Source organism: Schistosoma mansoni, chromosome 1 (genome assembly GCF_000237925.1).
Source record: "Schistosoma mansoni strain Puerto Rico chromosome 1, complete genome".
Classification (NCBI taxonomy): Eukaryota; Metazoa; Platyhelminthes; class Trematoda; order Strigeidida; family Schistosomatidae; genus Schistosoma; species Schistosoma mansoni.
This window is the reverse complement of record NC_031495.1, coordinates 13,812,800-13,829,705: the sequence shown is the minus strand read 5'-3', so window position 1 is coordinate 13,829,705 and position 16,906 is coordinate 13,812,800. Positions and strand designations below refer to the sequence as shown.

Genomic DNA, 16,906 nt, shown 5'->3' with positions numbered 1-16,906 from the left:
CTCTTAGAACCTATTTCTTCTATGAAACTTGTAACAGAATGGTTATATCAAAGGAATTCACACAGGGTGCATATATATCAGCTAAGACTGATCAAAATTTAGTCACGAATGTCAATGGCACTATAATTTAAGCCTTCACAAAGTAAATTTGATATCATTGCTCCTAGAAATTATATCACTCATACCAATCACCAGGTTTGTATCAGTTAAATCTGACTGATAACTAGTGGGTTTACCTCACTAAAGAAGTACCTAATAAAAGTGTGACAGAATATGTATCTCTTAGAGAGTCATGTTAATAACTTACTTTGACAGACTAGTAATAACATAGATCAGTATTTGACTAGATTTTGGCTAGTTACCTCGATTTCTTCTTCGTCTCCATTAATTCAAATAGGAATTCCGTTGTCATTATAATTGAATAATTTGTCATGAAATAAATCACATGCTAGAAGCATTGATTGCACTCTTCCTAAACGATTCAACAGTTGTTCTATCATTTATTTAATTTAATGAAAACACTATTTTATGTTTAAGATAGTGTTTAATATGTACGGTATCTCTCTAGTAAATTACAATCCTGAGTTGAGAATGATTGTATGAAGCATAAGATTTTGTTCACACGACTGCAGTTACAGAATTTCATTCTTCATTTCTAAGTCTTAAAGTATCATAAATTAGATATCATTCATAGTGAATCTAGTATGAACTCAAATAAATATATGAATACAAATTACACTTAACTAAGTAAAGTACTTAGAACGAATGTAAATGACATAATTAAAGAATGATCGCGCTTTCGTGATTAATTATAATACTCGTACACTTCATATAAAGATGTAGTAACTAGCAAGTTTCATCATGGTCATTAAGACTACAAACAGAATACTATCCAGCTAATGAAAATCAACTTCGAATACCATATAATACAATCTAGTGCTGCTAATTGTTATAAAGATAATTTGGATGCAACAGAATCTGACAATGCTAGTTTCCAGATATCGTAAGATTTATGATTTTAGGGCAAACAAGAAAGGTGATTGTGGTCAGGAGAAACAATATATTTTAGGTTAGGTACGGAAAGAGAAAATGTGTTACTACTAATCTGAGAAGAAAGAGGGAGAGAAATGCCTCACGTAGGATGTGACAAATGCATGGGTATGATACTTGACCAAATCCCTTCAGCTAGTATTGTCCGTCAAAGCTAGTAAAGTTAGCAACAATGCTTAAGAGTCTATTCGCTTTTTCTAAGGAGAGGAAAGTATTTATCATCGAAGTTACAAGGTAATATAATTTGAACAACCATTGAGACTCAAGGAAAGTTACATAGTAAGGCCACAATATTTTCGCTTTTTTAACAATAATTTCGTGTCACTACCCGCAAATCCGAAACTTATTTGGATTTCTTCACAAATCCATGGAGAACACATAATCTTTCATATCAACATGTTCAATTTCAGCAAATCGTTTTCCAATTTCATTATAGCAAAAATCTTTCACGCTATTTGTAGGGATTTTTTACGAACTAACTTGAGATTTAGTTGGTAGTTCACTACGTTCAATCTTTTCAGTCCTAATTTTTAATTATCAGGTTATTGAACTTTATTGAAATCATGAACCTTTTCTAAGTTGGACCACCATTTAAAACTAGAAAGCACTGGATGAACATTTCGTCTTAGTATAGGACTTTTCAGCAGTGCACATCCACTATCATACACAAGGAAACAAATCCAGGACATTCGGTCTCGTGTGCGAACACTTAACCCGTAGACAATTGCCCCAGCATCTAAGGGTGTTAAAGTTCAACTTCATTCCGTCTGCAACATTGAAAGACAATGGTTAACTTTTTCCTAGAGTCATCTGTCCTAATAAATTAATTTCCTTTACATCTATTCAGGAAATATATTGAAATAAATTTTTTAAGTTGATCTATCTTTACATTGATATCAATTCTATATTTCATTGAACAACCTACGTATATTAGCCTGGTAACATGTTAGAGAATTAACTGAAAAATATTATTTCTGTACTCAATTAGTATTTTTTTATTGCCCCCAAATGCCCTGGTATGGCCGATAGTGGGGAGAGTCCGTTCTCCCTCTCCAAATGCTCTCACATGGCCACGCAAATATATCCTCTGCCAGGGAAGTCCTACTCACCGCCTTCTCAGGGTGGGGGTGTTGTTCACGAAATCGAGAGAACGGAAAGCGAATTTCCGGCGCGTTAATCGTGTTGGTGGACAGGGAAAGTCCCCCTAGGTGAGTTGGAAAACCCTGATTCCAAACCAATGGTGCACATGGGCTCCAGTATCCTGAGGGAACAAATGGTGTATGAATCAATTGTTGGTCACCGGCTACCATGAGACTGCATCTCCTTACGATGTTCCACTGCCTTGTGGATCAGACCTTCAGGTCAAAGACTCCGGGTGTGGCTCCCTAAGAAAACCACCTGCCTCAGTTTGGGCACCTGGGCGGTAGTATTCCAGTCCTCATACAAATCAAATGAGATTTGTGTGGCGCATATATATTTGGTGCCCCTTTGTACCAATATTTATGTGTTTGAATAAAAATAAATAAATAAATTTTTTTATCAGAAAATTATCAACAATTACCTATAAAAATCAATAATCGAAAAACAAAATAGAATAAATAATCTGAAAAAATAATTTTCAACTAAATTAAACTTACCTATTAAAGTTTTATTATTCTATGAAAGGTTTTAATATTTTCTAAATTTGATCAATTCTGATCTTCTTTTGAGAAATAAAAAAAGAAGAAAACAACAACAATCGATAAATGGTAGGAACAAATAAATCCACCTATCAAAAAAAATTTATATTTTCCATATATAGTTGAAGTCATGAGTCAATTGAAGCTAGACCACCGTGGAAAACCTGAAAGCACTGGACGGCCGTTTCGTCCTATTGTGGGACTCCTTAGCAGTGCGCATCCACGATCCCGCCTCGTAAGATTCGAACCCAGGACCTACCAGTCTATATTTTCTTGAAGAAAACTTGGACCAGGTTACCAAGTGGAATGTTAGATTTGCTCTGGACAAAAATTTAATTGATTGATTATTCGATAATGAGATAGAATCAGTTTTAATTTAATTTTTAATTGGTAAATAAATAAATGTCACTCTACCAGCATTATGAAATGAATAAAATATTTTCAAAATATGATTGTTAATAAATTATTTAATGTATATCCAATCTATTAACAACAGAATTCGATAGGCTAAATAGAAGTGATTGAACTATATATATAAGTCCAACCTTAAGATCATTGGGTTGTCGTTTAATGGTTCAAATTTCTAACTTCAGTCTATTTGCGATATTATCTTCAATCATCATTGACAGTTGTCTCACTCCTAGAGTGGTTGGACTCCAGTTTGTTTTTTTTTACATAGAATTTCAGAATTTACTTTTCAAAGTTTGTCACTATTGAGCGCATGACCAAATTTTTGTATAAAGGGTTATAAAGACTGTTGAATTTTGTCAGATTATATTACGGAATAACTTCAGATAACAAACTGTTGTAGATTAAGAAATACTAGACAGTTTTTTGGTCCTAGGATTGGAATCATCAGTAGAGATTATTAGCTTTTACTAACATATATGCTTCTTGTGTGGATTTTTCGATATTATCCTATTTGATATCATTTGTGGCTAGTATTAGAAAAATTGAGTCGCAGTTTAACGAGTTTTGAAAAAACATTAACTAAATTGACAAGGTTTAACTTAAATAGACACATGCAAGGATTATTTTCTTGATAAATTTACTTGTCACACAACTCTTTGACATCAAATAAATGATCATTTCAAGAGAGAATTTTTAGACTATTTCTGTATAACATCCTTTAACAAACAAATTTATACACTACAAAAACTGGTTAAATAGCCCATTCCACATCTGTTTCTACTCTCCAAACGTTTCACAATTCTTCGTTTCTTTTCACATATAAACATAAACAGACTAAATGTGAAAATCTGGCAATTTTAATGTGTATTAAATAAGTTAGTTTGTGAGTTCAACTAGGAAAAAATATAAAATTACTGTTAGTTAGTTGTAAAACGCCCCATGTATATTCAAAACTTCCACTGAATAGTAACCAGAATCAAAGTGTCTAGATTTTTGTGTCAAATGACGTATATCAGACACATTGAATGTTTGTCGTAAATCTAAGCAACTTAACACTGGGTTGTGACACAGTTAATTAATGCACTTGAACCAGTTAGACCAAAAGACTAGCCGTATGGTACCTAATGGCGGAGATTCCAGTCCCTGAAAAGATTCAGGTATCGTTTGATTTTCAAACCAGTTTCACTTCCAAGTGTCAATAGTCACGACACCTAAGTCCAAGGTCTCATACTGATTGAGTTTAATTGTCTTACTTCTAAACCCTTAAGAATGCTCTGGAATCTTTAAAAGTTTAATATAATGTCACAATTCATCAAAAAATTATCCAAAAAGTATAACAAATGATGTTATTTTCATCAAACCTATCAGTGTTAGATAACCAACAGGAAATATATGGAATTATTATCTATACAAGAAATATCGTTTAAATACCTGTTTCTCAGAATTTGAGACGTATAGTTTTGTTTATCATGCTGATAAAAACTATAAATTTCAGTCGTTTAGTCTAAGAATAACTCTTGAGAAGAAAAATACAGTCAAATTTGAAAAATTCAACTCATTTTATCCACTATCTAGCCTGTTCTACATAGGAAACTAAGGATCCATTTTAATAAATTTTATAGCATAGTAAATGAGTTCATGCAAAAAAATGATAACTCATTTGATTAAATGACATTGAAATAAGCTTAGCCTCCGATCAGATGAAGCTAACGGTTTTCTTTGAAATGAGTTTCCGAGTGGCTTATTTTGAGAGCAAATTTTCGGAGTTCTAATGACAGACTGCGATTAGTAGAAGCAATCATGTCGACCAATGGCATTGGATGATAGTCGTGTAATATTCTGAATTGATTGAAGTCTTACATATAAACTACTGATATATTATAATGGATTTCACTTATTAAGTATAGATGATTCTGTGTGGATCTAGAATAAAACATGGTATTACTTAGTGTTATAAGTTTGCCGAATTGAAATTATTTCAAAAGTATAAGTATTATTGACTCCTGATAACCACTACTGAATTCTAAAACAAGCTAAGCTAATATCATGATAAATAAACGGGAAATCCTAAAATTACATGGAGTTTCAACATTGAACAAAGGGTTCATTAATAGTAAGCAATCAATTCACTTATTTCTATCGCCAGTTCGTTTTTTTTTCAAACAGTCTTAACATTATAGCTGTTCAATCTGGATATCTTTTTCCTTCTGGCGACTTGATATGACCGGTGGAAAGAGTCTATCTCCCTCTCCTTATGTTCTCACAAAAAATAAAGTTTACAGCCTCTTACAGGGGATCAAGCCTAACTCTTTGCCCTTGTGTGATAGGGGTTTTCCAAACAAAATGGTGAGAGTTTGAATGGATTTTCGACACTTAAACTGGGATGTTGGATACAAAACGTTTTCTGTAGGAGGGCTAGAAAACCCTGATTTCACACCACTAGTACACATAGACTCCAGAATAACAAAGGAATAGAAGACGTGATGATCTATTTAATTACCACATAGCTTAGGATTCCTTCTCTAGATGCTAATTTACTATCTAGTGAATTAGACATGTTTGTCATAGACGTGGGAGATTGTGCCTCAAGAAAACCACCTGGCTCGTTTTATGTGTTTAGGCGGTATCTCATCCCTCACACAAAAATGATGATTACTAACGAAGTAAATGCGGTGAAGAACTATCTATCTCACACAAATGAAGAACATTCATATCCTTCATCTACCTAGATAATGAAAACAGTCTCAAGATCACAAGATATATATGTTCCTCAATAATCTAAAGGTTGTGGGTTTGCTGAGGGCCCTTTTTCTTCGCTTGACCCGTAGTGTATTCTTGTAAGTTCACTGCTGGGGGGTTTTATATTAGGACGAGACAGTTGCACACTGATTCCTGGTTTTCAATGGATTTTTCACCAAAGTAATTCCGCGATGCAAAACTATTGATCAATTCAGTTATAAATATACAGATAACTGTAAAATACAGTCACTATTGATGCTCTGCTTATACTTTATGACAAATTATCAAAGGGTGAGTCAAACATGAAAAGATAGTATATGCTTTAACAGTTGGAATATCGTTCCATAATGATAAGCCTTGTCAGGATAATAATTTATTAAATCACCCCCACCTACTTGTAAGTAGTATATATGCATATTTATTCTTCCATTTATTGAAGAATTCTATTCTTCATTTACATAAGATAACTCAATCCAACTCTTAGAATTATTCTACTGTTCTTCACCCTTTATAAAGATTATTTACAATAATAATAGTGTGTTTCTATTAACTGATTTATAATAAATCGGCTTATCTTTATACTAACTGACTAAATCAGAAATTTTACTGTATCAGAATTTGTATTTAAAGCTTTAGTAAGTTGATTGACATTGAATGTCTTAAATTAACTGTTATCTATATGCATAATAATACGTATTTCTCCATATCCTACATGTTTTGTATTAATACACGTGGGAATGTTTAAGATGACCTTCTTCACACGCTGACAGTAACTAGATAACCTATAAAGATCATTTATAGCTTAACAGTTCATTTGTTATATTTTCAGACGTCTCAATAGTACACATTTACTATTGAGTCTGAAGAAGAGTAAAAATTGCTCTCATACGGTGAATGTTTTTGCGCGTGGTCGAGAAGTTTATTAATGCATCATTTTTTCACTATATGACTAATGATAATTGGTTTATCTACAGCAAGTCATACATATTTATAATTCACAGTTATGCCTACGAACAATGAAGTATGATTTCACTGTCGTCATTTTTAGTGTCCCAAATTGTTTAAATCTAATTTTTGGCGGTTAAATTTGCATCGTTATACCAAATATAATCATCAGCACAAGCACCAGAATAAAGTGAGCCAAGAAATTTATACTGTTGGTTACAATTTTGTTGTAATTTACGGGCGATCGCTTTAAGTATTTGTGTTATCACTGAACCTTATATAGGTTCATTGGCTACATAATGATATGAACGTTTGGTTTGGAACTTTTCATCATTCTGTTAATCGACCAAAAATTAATTAAATACGAGCTGACTTATAAGTTGATGACTAAGTTAAATGGCTTGATTCGTACAGTTTTTCATTCCTTATTGAGTCTCATTCATTAAAAAATTACGCTTTACTGTCAGGTTTATACCTAAGATTATCATTATTCCCTTATACAACAGCAAATATTTCTATACCCTCTATTACGTATTACTGTTTTTACATAAAGGCGTAAAGATGATTCCAACAGTACTCTATGCAGTATTGTTCCCATATTTGTCGAAATTCACCCCGCATACAATATTATTTGATTTACGCTGCGTTTAAAAAAGTGAATGATTTTACCATAACAGTGGTGAGATTAGCAACACGCATCTAAAGTTCTCTTCATGTAAAATCCTAAAGAAAAAGTACTTCCACCAGTGTATTTACTTAAGCGTTAATATATTCTTTATCAAAAGAACAGAAGTTGAGAACGGCTTGTTATTTCTTGACCTATATTTTTATTTTCAGTTGATTATTTGTTGTCTGACACTTAATTGGGTAGTGATATTACGTTTAAATACTTTTTGTGTACTTAACATATTTATTCCCTAATTTATATCTACAAATCCAGTCTAGCTGTTACAGTTTTGTCTTCCCAAATCTATTCGGTTGGAATTTGAAAAGTAATTCTCTGGATAAACTATAATAGTGACCTCAGTTATTTTAGTCACTATACTATCATAACTGTGAGGTTCAGTAATCTTGTAGACGCGAAAGATATATGTAGAAACATAGATGGATGAAATCCAAGTAAGTCAATATTACCTCTCCACAACTCAAATGGAGTTGTAGCAAAAATGACAGTTAAGATTGATCCAATGCCGAAACAAAAGTGTTTTAAAAGATCACCATCCAGTTTATTGGGTGCGCTGTATTACAAGGAATTTAAGCTACTTGCTGGTGTGAGTTTGTGAAATTTTTACAAGCAGTCACTTCCTTCCTCAGTTGCTAGACACCTTAAAATTGTTCCGTTTTTAAGCACACTTCATATGTCCTTTAGACCATCCCCCCAAGAGTATGAATTCACGTTAGACAATTTTAAATGGGAAATCAATATGTTAGTGAACTTCTTATAGTTTGATAATGTTGATATTATTTTTTTAAAGTTTTTACGTGTGACTTAGTCACGAACATCTCTACTAAACACTTTCATTGAAGCTGTCCGACTTAGACGTTTTGTTTGTAGTCAATATTTATGATTTTCGATTAAGTAGTTTTTAGAAACTGAACGTTTAAAATGTGAGTTGACAAAAAACTGCTGTTGCCTTGTAGAACTACCAAATAGATGTTATGTATAAAAGATGAACAGATTATTGTGGGAAAAGCTTTAATGAAACTTTATTTGATCACATGTTGACGAATCAAAAACCCTCTGATATATCAAGTAATTAAACCTGAACGTATTAACTCGGAAAAAACTAGATACAAATCTGATATCGGACACACATTTACACTAGTTCAAGTTTTTATGCTATGAATAAACGGTATAGATATCTGAAAAATGAATAAAAGTGAGAAGAGTAGACTTGACAATGATAGAAAAACAAACTCCTAAACAACTACTGAACTAAGGAGGGTTTACAGAATAAATCGACTTATGAGATAAACAAGTAGGAAACTCAGTTGATTAAATAACGATGGAAAAACTTACAAGGCCTTGTTTTTCAGGAAGCAGCTCAAAAGCAAATGTATGTTTTAAGTAAATAAACAGAGCACACTGATATATAGCAGTTTCATGCCACCACAATACTTTACAAAGACTAAGAATATCAGTAAGTAAGAAGGTTCTTCAGTATATGGTAGATCTCAATAAGCCACGTCCTAATGTTGACGCTTAAAAGTAATTGTTTGACGATGTAATATTTTTACTTTCATCCTCTTCAATAAAAGACAGACTATGTATATCAAGAGCTTCGTTTTAGATCTCTAATATCACCTTTATTTACCTAATACAACGTATTTAAACTTTGACCATTCAGAAAATCACACAGCAGTTTTAGTGGCTAGTACACGGATAAATTGACTTGTATTATATTTGGTTACTAGTTTGCCAAGTTTTAAGCAAAAATTCATCTTCTAAACTGTTGTCTGTTGAGAAAACAATGAGCTTTCCAGAAAACCTCGGTTCTTTACTGACTCTTTTGTTATACGGCCAATATATTATGTTATTATTTATTATAGCTTAATGCACTACTGGCAGAGGCCATAAAAGTATATTGTCGTTCCTACTAGTTTCTCACTGTTTTTTCTTTGATTTTGATGGCTTTTCGATATTCTTACTTCATCTTGTTTCTCTTAAATAAGTTCTAAATATCATATTAGTCAATTTATATCCGATTACCATAAATAAAAAGTGAATACAAGTATCAAATTTTCCACACTCGTCCTCACATACTCTCATTACAATTCTCCTCAAGCACTACTAAAAGTATACAAACTATTAGAGGGAATAAATCTCCAGCCGAATAAAAGATAAACAGATAAAACAAGGCAATCTTTCATTCAGAAAATAGAACAATCTAGATTCCGCAGTATCGTTATCATTATACTGCTGTTCCTGAAACTTAAAATAAAAGAATATATACACAAATACAATATACCGAGCGATGTTTGCGTGAATTCTTCTACAAAAATGGAGCTATATCATAAATCAAACTGTTCTTACTAATTACAAAACACTTCAAAATTTGAAACACACCTGGTAAGTTAACAAATTGTTCAGGTGAGAACAATAAAAGGCTGAAAAAATACGGTAGTTATTGATATAAACCAAAAGTGTTGATATTGATGATCTGAATATTAGAAGTTTGGGGAACCAATTCTTATTGATAAACTTTGTTCCCCCAGTTAATACAAAGAATAGTGTTGATCAGAAATGGCAAAATATGTCTTTAATACTTTAAATTATTGAAGCATGCATGACTCATAAGTTGGTACCATATATTTTATATTTATGAAGGCATTTTCTCCACCATGCATCTCAAGTATTTCCAAAGTTTCATGGACCAAATCACCCAGATTCTCGCGTTTTTGTTGACTATAATCAATTCCGTCGCCTAAATTCTTGTTTTTATTTATAAATGTATTCATAACAGGTAAAAGCTGTCTGTAGTACGGTACAAGAGCTTCTCCAATCATTTCGCCGGAAACGACTAAATGTTGAATAGCTTTGAGGACTGTACAGCAAACTTTGTGCTGGCGTAAGTTAAGAGCAGACTTTATTGGAATTATAAGTTGAGGTATGACAGGAAGGATTTTGTTTCCTCCGTGTTCAAGCAAATCATGGACACCTTTATTTTCAGATTATACTCATTTACTTACCTTGCCTTGCAAAGAATTCATATGGATGCTCAGTTTCCGCTAGACCTTCAAAAAATAGTGGCAAATAATGATGGTAATCCAATTTTTCAATTTCCACTTTCCATGCGATTTTGTTTCCTTTGCTATCGTGCTCCAAAGCAATAGGAAAGTCACCTCGATTATAAAAGATTTTAAACTGAGTATCACATTTTAGCAATCTATGCATGAAAGCTCCAGCCTTAGGTGGAGACCCAACATCGATTTTTCGAGTGAATGCCACAGGTTTAAAGGCGAATTCCGGACAGCAGTGATCTACCACTTTACGTTTTGCATAATTATCTCTAACAGGACTCAAAGTATCAGTGCCCATTTTTGAAAAATTGACAACTCTGTTATTCTGACAACAGTAACTTAAACAAAATGCTAGGAAGTTACATTGCACATTCGGTTGATGTAAAAAACAACAGAACTCAAAATGTTTAATACAGTTAAATGTTAATATGACGGTGTTGTGTTTCATGACAACCCCATATCTCTTAATGCAATTGAAATACCTAAAAAATGAAGTTATATACATCCTCAAAAAGCAAAAGAGAAGGAAGACAAACATGGGGGAATAAAACGCGAATCATCGATCAAATAAGGGAGAAATCAAGAGGAAACGCGTCAAAAGGTCTCTTTTGGCGACTTCCGTTGGGAACTAGTGATATATATACCTTCTTCGTCACCCGGTGTTTGTAATGTAGCTGAATATATTATGGATCGTCTACTGTTCGATCAAATGCTCATCACGTTATCCAATTCCCTCCTTCAATTTATGTAGAGTTCACGCACAATTACACGCTCTCGTCTCAAGTTTCTGCCATTAATTAAACGTTTACACCGTTGGTTTTATTTTGAAAATTATACTTGGTAAAGACATTTATCTACATGGCATGGAATCACAGTTGACAATGAAGTTAATGACAGAAGAATGCTCACAGCAAATCTTCGCTAGAGGTGTGAAGTTTCACTGCCACAGACGAATGTCTGCACAAAAAAATTTACAGTTAACGGGCAATGCGTTATTTACTAAGAACGTGTTCTAATTGTCAATTCCATGTGTAATCGTACACGCTCTTACTACATGAACCCAATTGGCTTTAACGTAACGCATGTAAGTGAGAAAGTATATGCATAAATGGACAACGCTTTATCAGAAAAGTATGGTTTCACGACAAAGAATTTGAAAAAATACCTCCTCATTAGAGTATTAACATTACCATTCCACATTGTAATGATCGTCCTGCAGATTATGAAGTTTGGTAAAAATGGACATTTAGAACAATGTTGAGTTGTAACGCTTTTTGTCAACAACCGATGACATAGAGTGAGGCTTACGGTAATGTCTGTTAACATTGGACACTGCCACTATAGGATAGCTATCGGTTATCTTTTTCGAATAATGCTTTCATTATCCTTCCTTGTACTACGACGCTTTTGGAGTTTATCTCTCATGCCGTGCAAAATTACTTTGAGTCATGATGTCATACAGTTTTGCAAGTTCTCCTTTTGTGACGATCGATAGTAGAAACGGGATGTTAGTGTACCAAGTGAATGAAAATAGAAAGCTCGTTAACTTAGTATCCTTCCATAAAACCCGAACTTCTAATATGCTGTTTTAAGTGAAATGCAAGCAGTGTGAAATAACTGACTCTTTCAGATTTCGTAACACATTACAAGATCTAGCGCATGGAATACTAACACATTGTACTAGTGTACTGTTCTAAGATGTAATCCACCCGAAGAAACCTCGACTCACATAACTCAAACACTGGTAATTTTAGATTCTTTTTAAACAATTTTTGTAACGGCCTAAAATTTATTCAGTGGTTATAACTAACACCGAAGACCTAAAAATTTAAATCAAAGCAGAACCATGACCATTCCTGGTGATGGCGATGCTATGAATCTGTTTTCTGTGCTATTCATCGACTTATAAATTCGAGATATTTATTTGTTATTGTGTTTTTTGATTTCATTTCTCGATCTCTGGTTATTGACGGAGCCTGACGTTTTATGGGGCGCACAAGGAGATATAAATGTTTATCTGACAATCAAACTTCAGCCGCTCTTGTGAGGCAGTCCCAATCCTGAATGCGGTAACATACTTGGCTAGAAAATTTTGCCTGTTATCTGTGATACGATAAGGATACAGAGAGTCATTTACCTATGAAATAATACCTACCAGCTTCAGTGTCTTGGTAAGTGCACGTAACCAGCCGAATTATTCATGGAAACAATGCGTCAGCTTAGAGCAGAAGAAGCCGTACTGTAAAACACTTGTTGCTGAGATGGGAAGTCAGAAGAAGGGAGCTGAATCAGCTGTTGCGAATCGGCAAACTTGAAGTTTTGAGTATTTTTCAGGCGTCAGTCACGCGTATTTTTCGTTCGCACCAATATTTTTTCTGAAACACACGGTCCTTAAAGCCAAACGTACAATAACTGAGAAGACTCATATTCATTACTTAACACTGAGAGGTCAGAAGTGATGAACGCTAAACACATAGTCGGTTAGACATGACTTGTCAATGGAATCGTGGCCACTTCATGTAACCTATCCCTTTACATTCTACGTGTATTGTTCTATCCTCAGCCAAAGTGTGTTCTTTAGAAGTTCTAAACAGCATATTACCGGCTGTCACAATATAATGAGTCGGTATAGATAGTGATGTGGCCTCCAAGTCATCTCCTGTTGATTTAACAGTCAAATCATGGCAAATTTACAATTTCGGGTTTCATCAATTATTCAAGCAGCATAAATGAATCCACTTAATACCAACATGACCAATAGTCTTACAGGGTTCCATAGATGGTATTCTTTTTCATATGTGTACTAATAAGAAAGTAGCAGAATCAGGAGATGTGTTTTTATCAGAAGCTAGTGCAAATTAGCAATTTTTTCTGTGACACTATAGAAACCAATGTTCATCGAAAGTATCTACTTAAGCGACAGGTCGCCGCGTGCATTTATTCAATGTTAATCATACTGTCCAAGAATGTTTTAATACCAAAGACTTCTTCCTTTTCATGGGGATAAACTTTAGCTCAAGCTGTAACTCAGTGTCCTCATTCAGTTACCACTTAGTGGACATTTGTCGTCAACTACTGACATACAGTCCACTGAGCAAACATTATTCAGCATCTCTAGGTTTAATAAGTATGCACACTTAGCCGCTCCATTGATTCACAGGCAAAGTAATATGACTAGACCGTATTCGCTGTTTCTCACTTGGCGAGTATTCATAATTAAAGACATAAAATCTTGTGTTACACTTAAATGAATCAACTTTTCGGATGCATTTTATCTTTACCACGCATATATGACCCGTACAAATTGATATTTGGCAATTATTCTTTGCAGTTAGTAAAGAAATTAATTGCATTATTCCAAACTATTACCGTACAAACTCTTGTTCTACGATCAAGTCTTACTGCGACTATGATTTATTTTCTTTTTATCACTTTGAACTCATTCTGTAATGCATATATCTTCGTTTATTCTTATTCTGTTTCACAAACACACTGAATTACTTACATGATTCACTTTTTTTCTTTCATCTTTGTCTTTAAAGACAAATCAGTATTCTTCTAAGTTCTACAGAAATTAGTGACATTGTGACTATTATAAGTATTCAAACGGATTTGCTACCTAAGAATACCCGAAACAGTACAATTTAAGGCTGGTAGAAAAAGGCGAGCAGCAAAATAATGGAGTCAAAGCAAAATAAGGGTTGAATCAGTCTTAGGATATTACTTTCTTACTTACTTACTTACGTCTGTTGCCACTCGTGGAGGAGCATAGGCCGCACACCAGTTTTCTGCATCCAGCCCTGTTCTGGACAATCATTTCCAGTTCCTTCCAGTTACCATTCATCCTTTCCATATCTGCTTCTACTTCTCGGCGTATTGTGTTCTTTGGTCTTCTTCTTTTCTGATTCGCTTTCGGACTTCAAGGTAGGGATTACCTCGTGATGCAGTTTGGTGATTTCCTTAATGTATGTCTGATCCAATTCCAACGTCTTTTCCTAAATTCCTCTTCAGCTGGAAGCTGATTTGTCCTCTCCCACGAAACGCTGTTGCTGACAGTATCTGGCCAGTGAACATTGAGTATTTTGCGTAGAAAAATGTTGATAAATACTTGTATCTTCGTGACGATTGATGTAGTAGTTCTCCACGTTTCAGCTCCGTACAGTAGAACTAACTGTCTTGACGTTCGTATTGAAGATTCTCACTTTGAAGTTAGTTGACAGTTGTTTTGAGTTCCATTTGTTCTTCAATTGTAGGAATGCGACCCTTGCTCTGTAAATCCTCGCATTAGCTTCTGCATTCGATCGTCCTTGTTCATCAATGATGCTTCCCAGGTACGTGAAAGATTCCACACCTTCCAGAGTTTCATCATCAAGTGTGATTGTGTTGGTGTTCTCTGTGTTGTATTCGAAGATCTGGTTTTTTCGTTTGTATGTTGAGGCCTATTAATGCAGAGGCTGCTGCTACATTTGTCGTCTTCATCTGCATTTGTTCGTGTGTATGAGATAAGAGGGCTAGGTCATCTGGGAAGTCCAAACCCTCTAGTTGATTCCGGGCTGTCCATTGAATTCCGTGCTTTCCCTCAGATCTGGAGGTCTTCATAATTCAGTCAACCACCGGAAGAAATAGGAAGGGGTAGAGTAAGCAGCCTTGTCTGACTCCGGACCTCATTTGGAATACATCTGTCAACTCTCCTTCATGAACATGTTTGCACTGTAGTCTGTCGTATGAGTTCCAGATGATATTGATGATTTTCTCAGATACTCCATTGTGTCAAAGAAGGTTCCATGGGGTTCTCCTACCCACACTATCGAATGCTTTCTCATAATCAAGGAAGTTGATGTATAGTGACGGATTCCACTTAACTGATTATTCAACAATGATCCGTAGTGTCGCATTTCGGTCTATGCATGACCGATCCTTACGTAATACAGTCTGTTTATCTCGGAGATAAGCGTCTACTGAGTCTTTCATCCGGTTCACTTTGCTGAAAACATTTCCTGGTACAGAGAACAGTATGAAGCCCCTGTAATTCTCATATTTGCTCAGATCTCCTTTCTTTGGTAAGTTAACGAGGCGTCCTTCTTTCTAGTACGTTGACACTTGTTCCTCCTCCCAAATTTTCTTAAATAGAATGCGGAGCATGTTTTCAGTTACTTCAATGTGTGACTTGAGTGCTTCAGCTGGTATATTGTCAGGTCCTGCTGCTTTCCCAATCTTGATTTGTCTGATAGACATCCTGACTTCTCCGAACGTTTGTGAAGTGACATCTATGGGAAGATTTGTGTGTGCTGTCTTGATTTCCGGTGGATCCAATGGAGCTGGCCTATTCAGCAGTTCCTCGGAGTATTCTGCCCATCTCTTCTCCTGTTCTTGAATCTCCGTGCTTGCCTTTCTTTCTTTGCCCTTGATTGGTCTCTCCGGTTTACTATATCTCCCTGCTAGTTTCTTTGTTGTATCCTATGGTTGTTTCATATTTCCTTCTCTTGCGGCTTTTTCAACCGTCGTTGCTAGTTCGCCCAAGTATTTCTGCTTGTCGGTTTTAATGCTCTTCTTCGCTTGCCTGTTTGCTTCAGCGTAGTCTGCTTGTGCTTTGACTTTCTCTGCATGTGTTCGACTGTTGTTAATTGCTATTTTCCTGTTCTTCCTTTCTTGAATCTTGTTGAGGGTTCCCATAGGGATCCATTCCTTTTGATGATGCTTCTTGCGACTCAGCACCTTCTAACACGTTGAAGTTAGTGCTTCTTTGATACCTTTCAAATTGTCTTCCATATTAGTGCTCTCTTCTTCGAGTAGATCGTGTAAGGCTTGGAACCTGTTGTTGAGAGTTATCTTTAATTCGTTGAGTTTGTCAGTATCTCGAAGGAAGGCTATATTGAATCTTTGTAATGCTGTTTCCCCAGTGCTTATTTAGCTTCAGTTTCATCTTGACCACAACCAGGTGGTGATCTGAAGCTATGTCAGATCCTCTCTTAACTCCCCAATCTTCCATTGTCCTTCGGAATTTTTTGTTGATAGCATCACCCGAAACTATGACTGTGCTCGCACAAACATTTATTCTAACGTCATATCTTACCGCAATAATAAGTTATTTACTTATTAATTTATTCTATTTTATTTTATTTTTATTACTCGTTTTTGCTATACATACATAGTTGTTTATTCTTGTTCTGCGTTAAGATATTTGCGTATTCCGCGACTCCTTCATTTCTATTTCCTTAGTTTCTTCCTTTCCTCCTTCAAAATCAATTCAAAATTCTTGCCAACTACGCAGAATCTGATTTATTATTACTATCCTATTATTAATATTTTATTTTTCCTTCCTTTCTCAAATATGGCAAATG

The 16,906-nt window shown here is 34.7% G+C and overlaps 1 protein-coding gene across 1 annotated transcript; it reads right to left on the bottom strand.

The window, feature by feature from the left end:
• Positions 1–10,097: 10,097 nt before the first annotated feature.
• Positions 10,098–10,863, bottom strand: Smp_035500 (hypothetical protein; the record flags this gene model as incomplete). Its single annotated transcript, XM_018793334.1, has 2 exons — positions 10,098–10,483; positions 10,515–10,863. 2 exons carry the CDS (start codon positions 10,861–10,863, stop codon positions 10,098–10,100), a joined length of 735 nt encoding a protein of 244 aa, XP_018647857.1.
• Between the last annotated feature and the right edge of the window lie 6,043 nt (positions 10,864–16,906).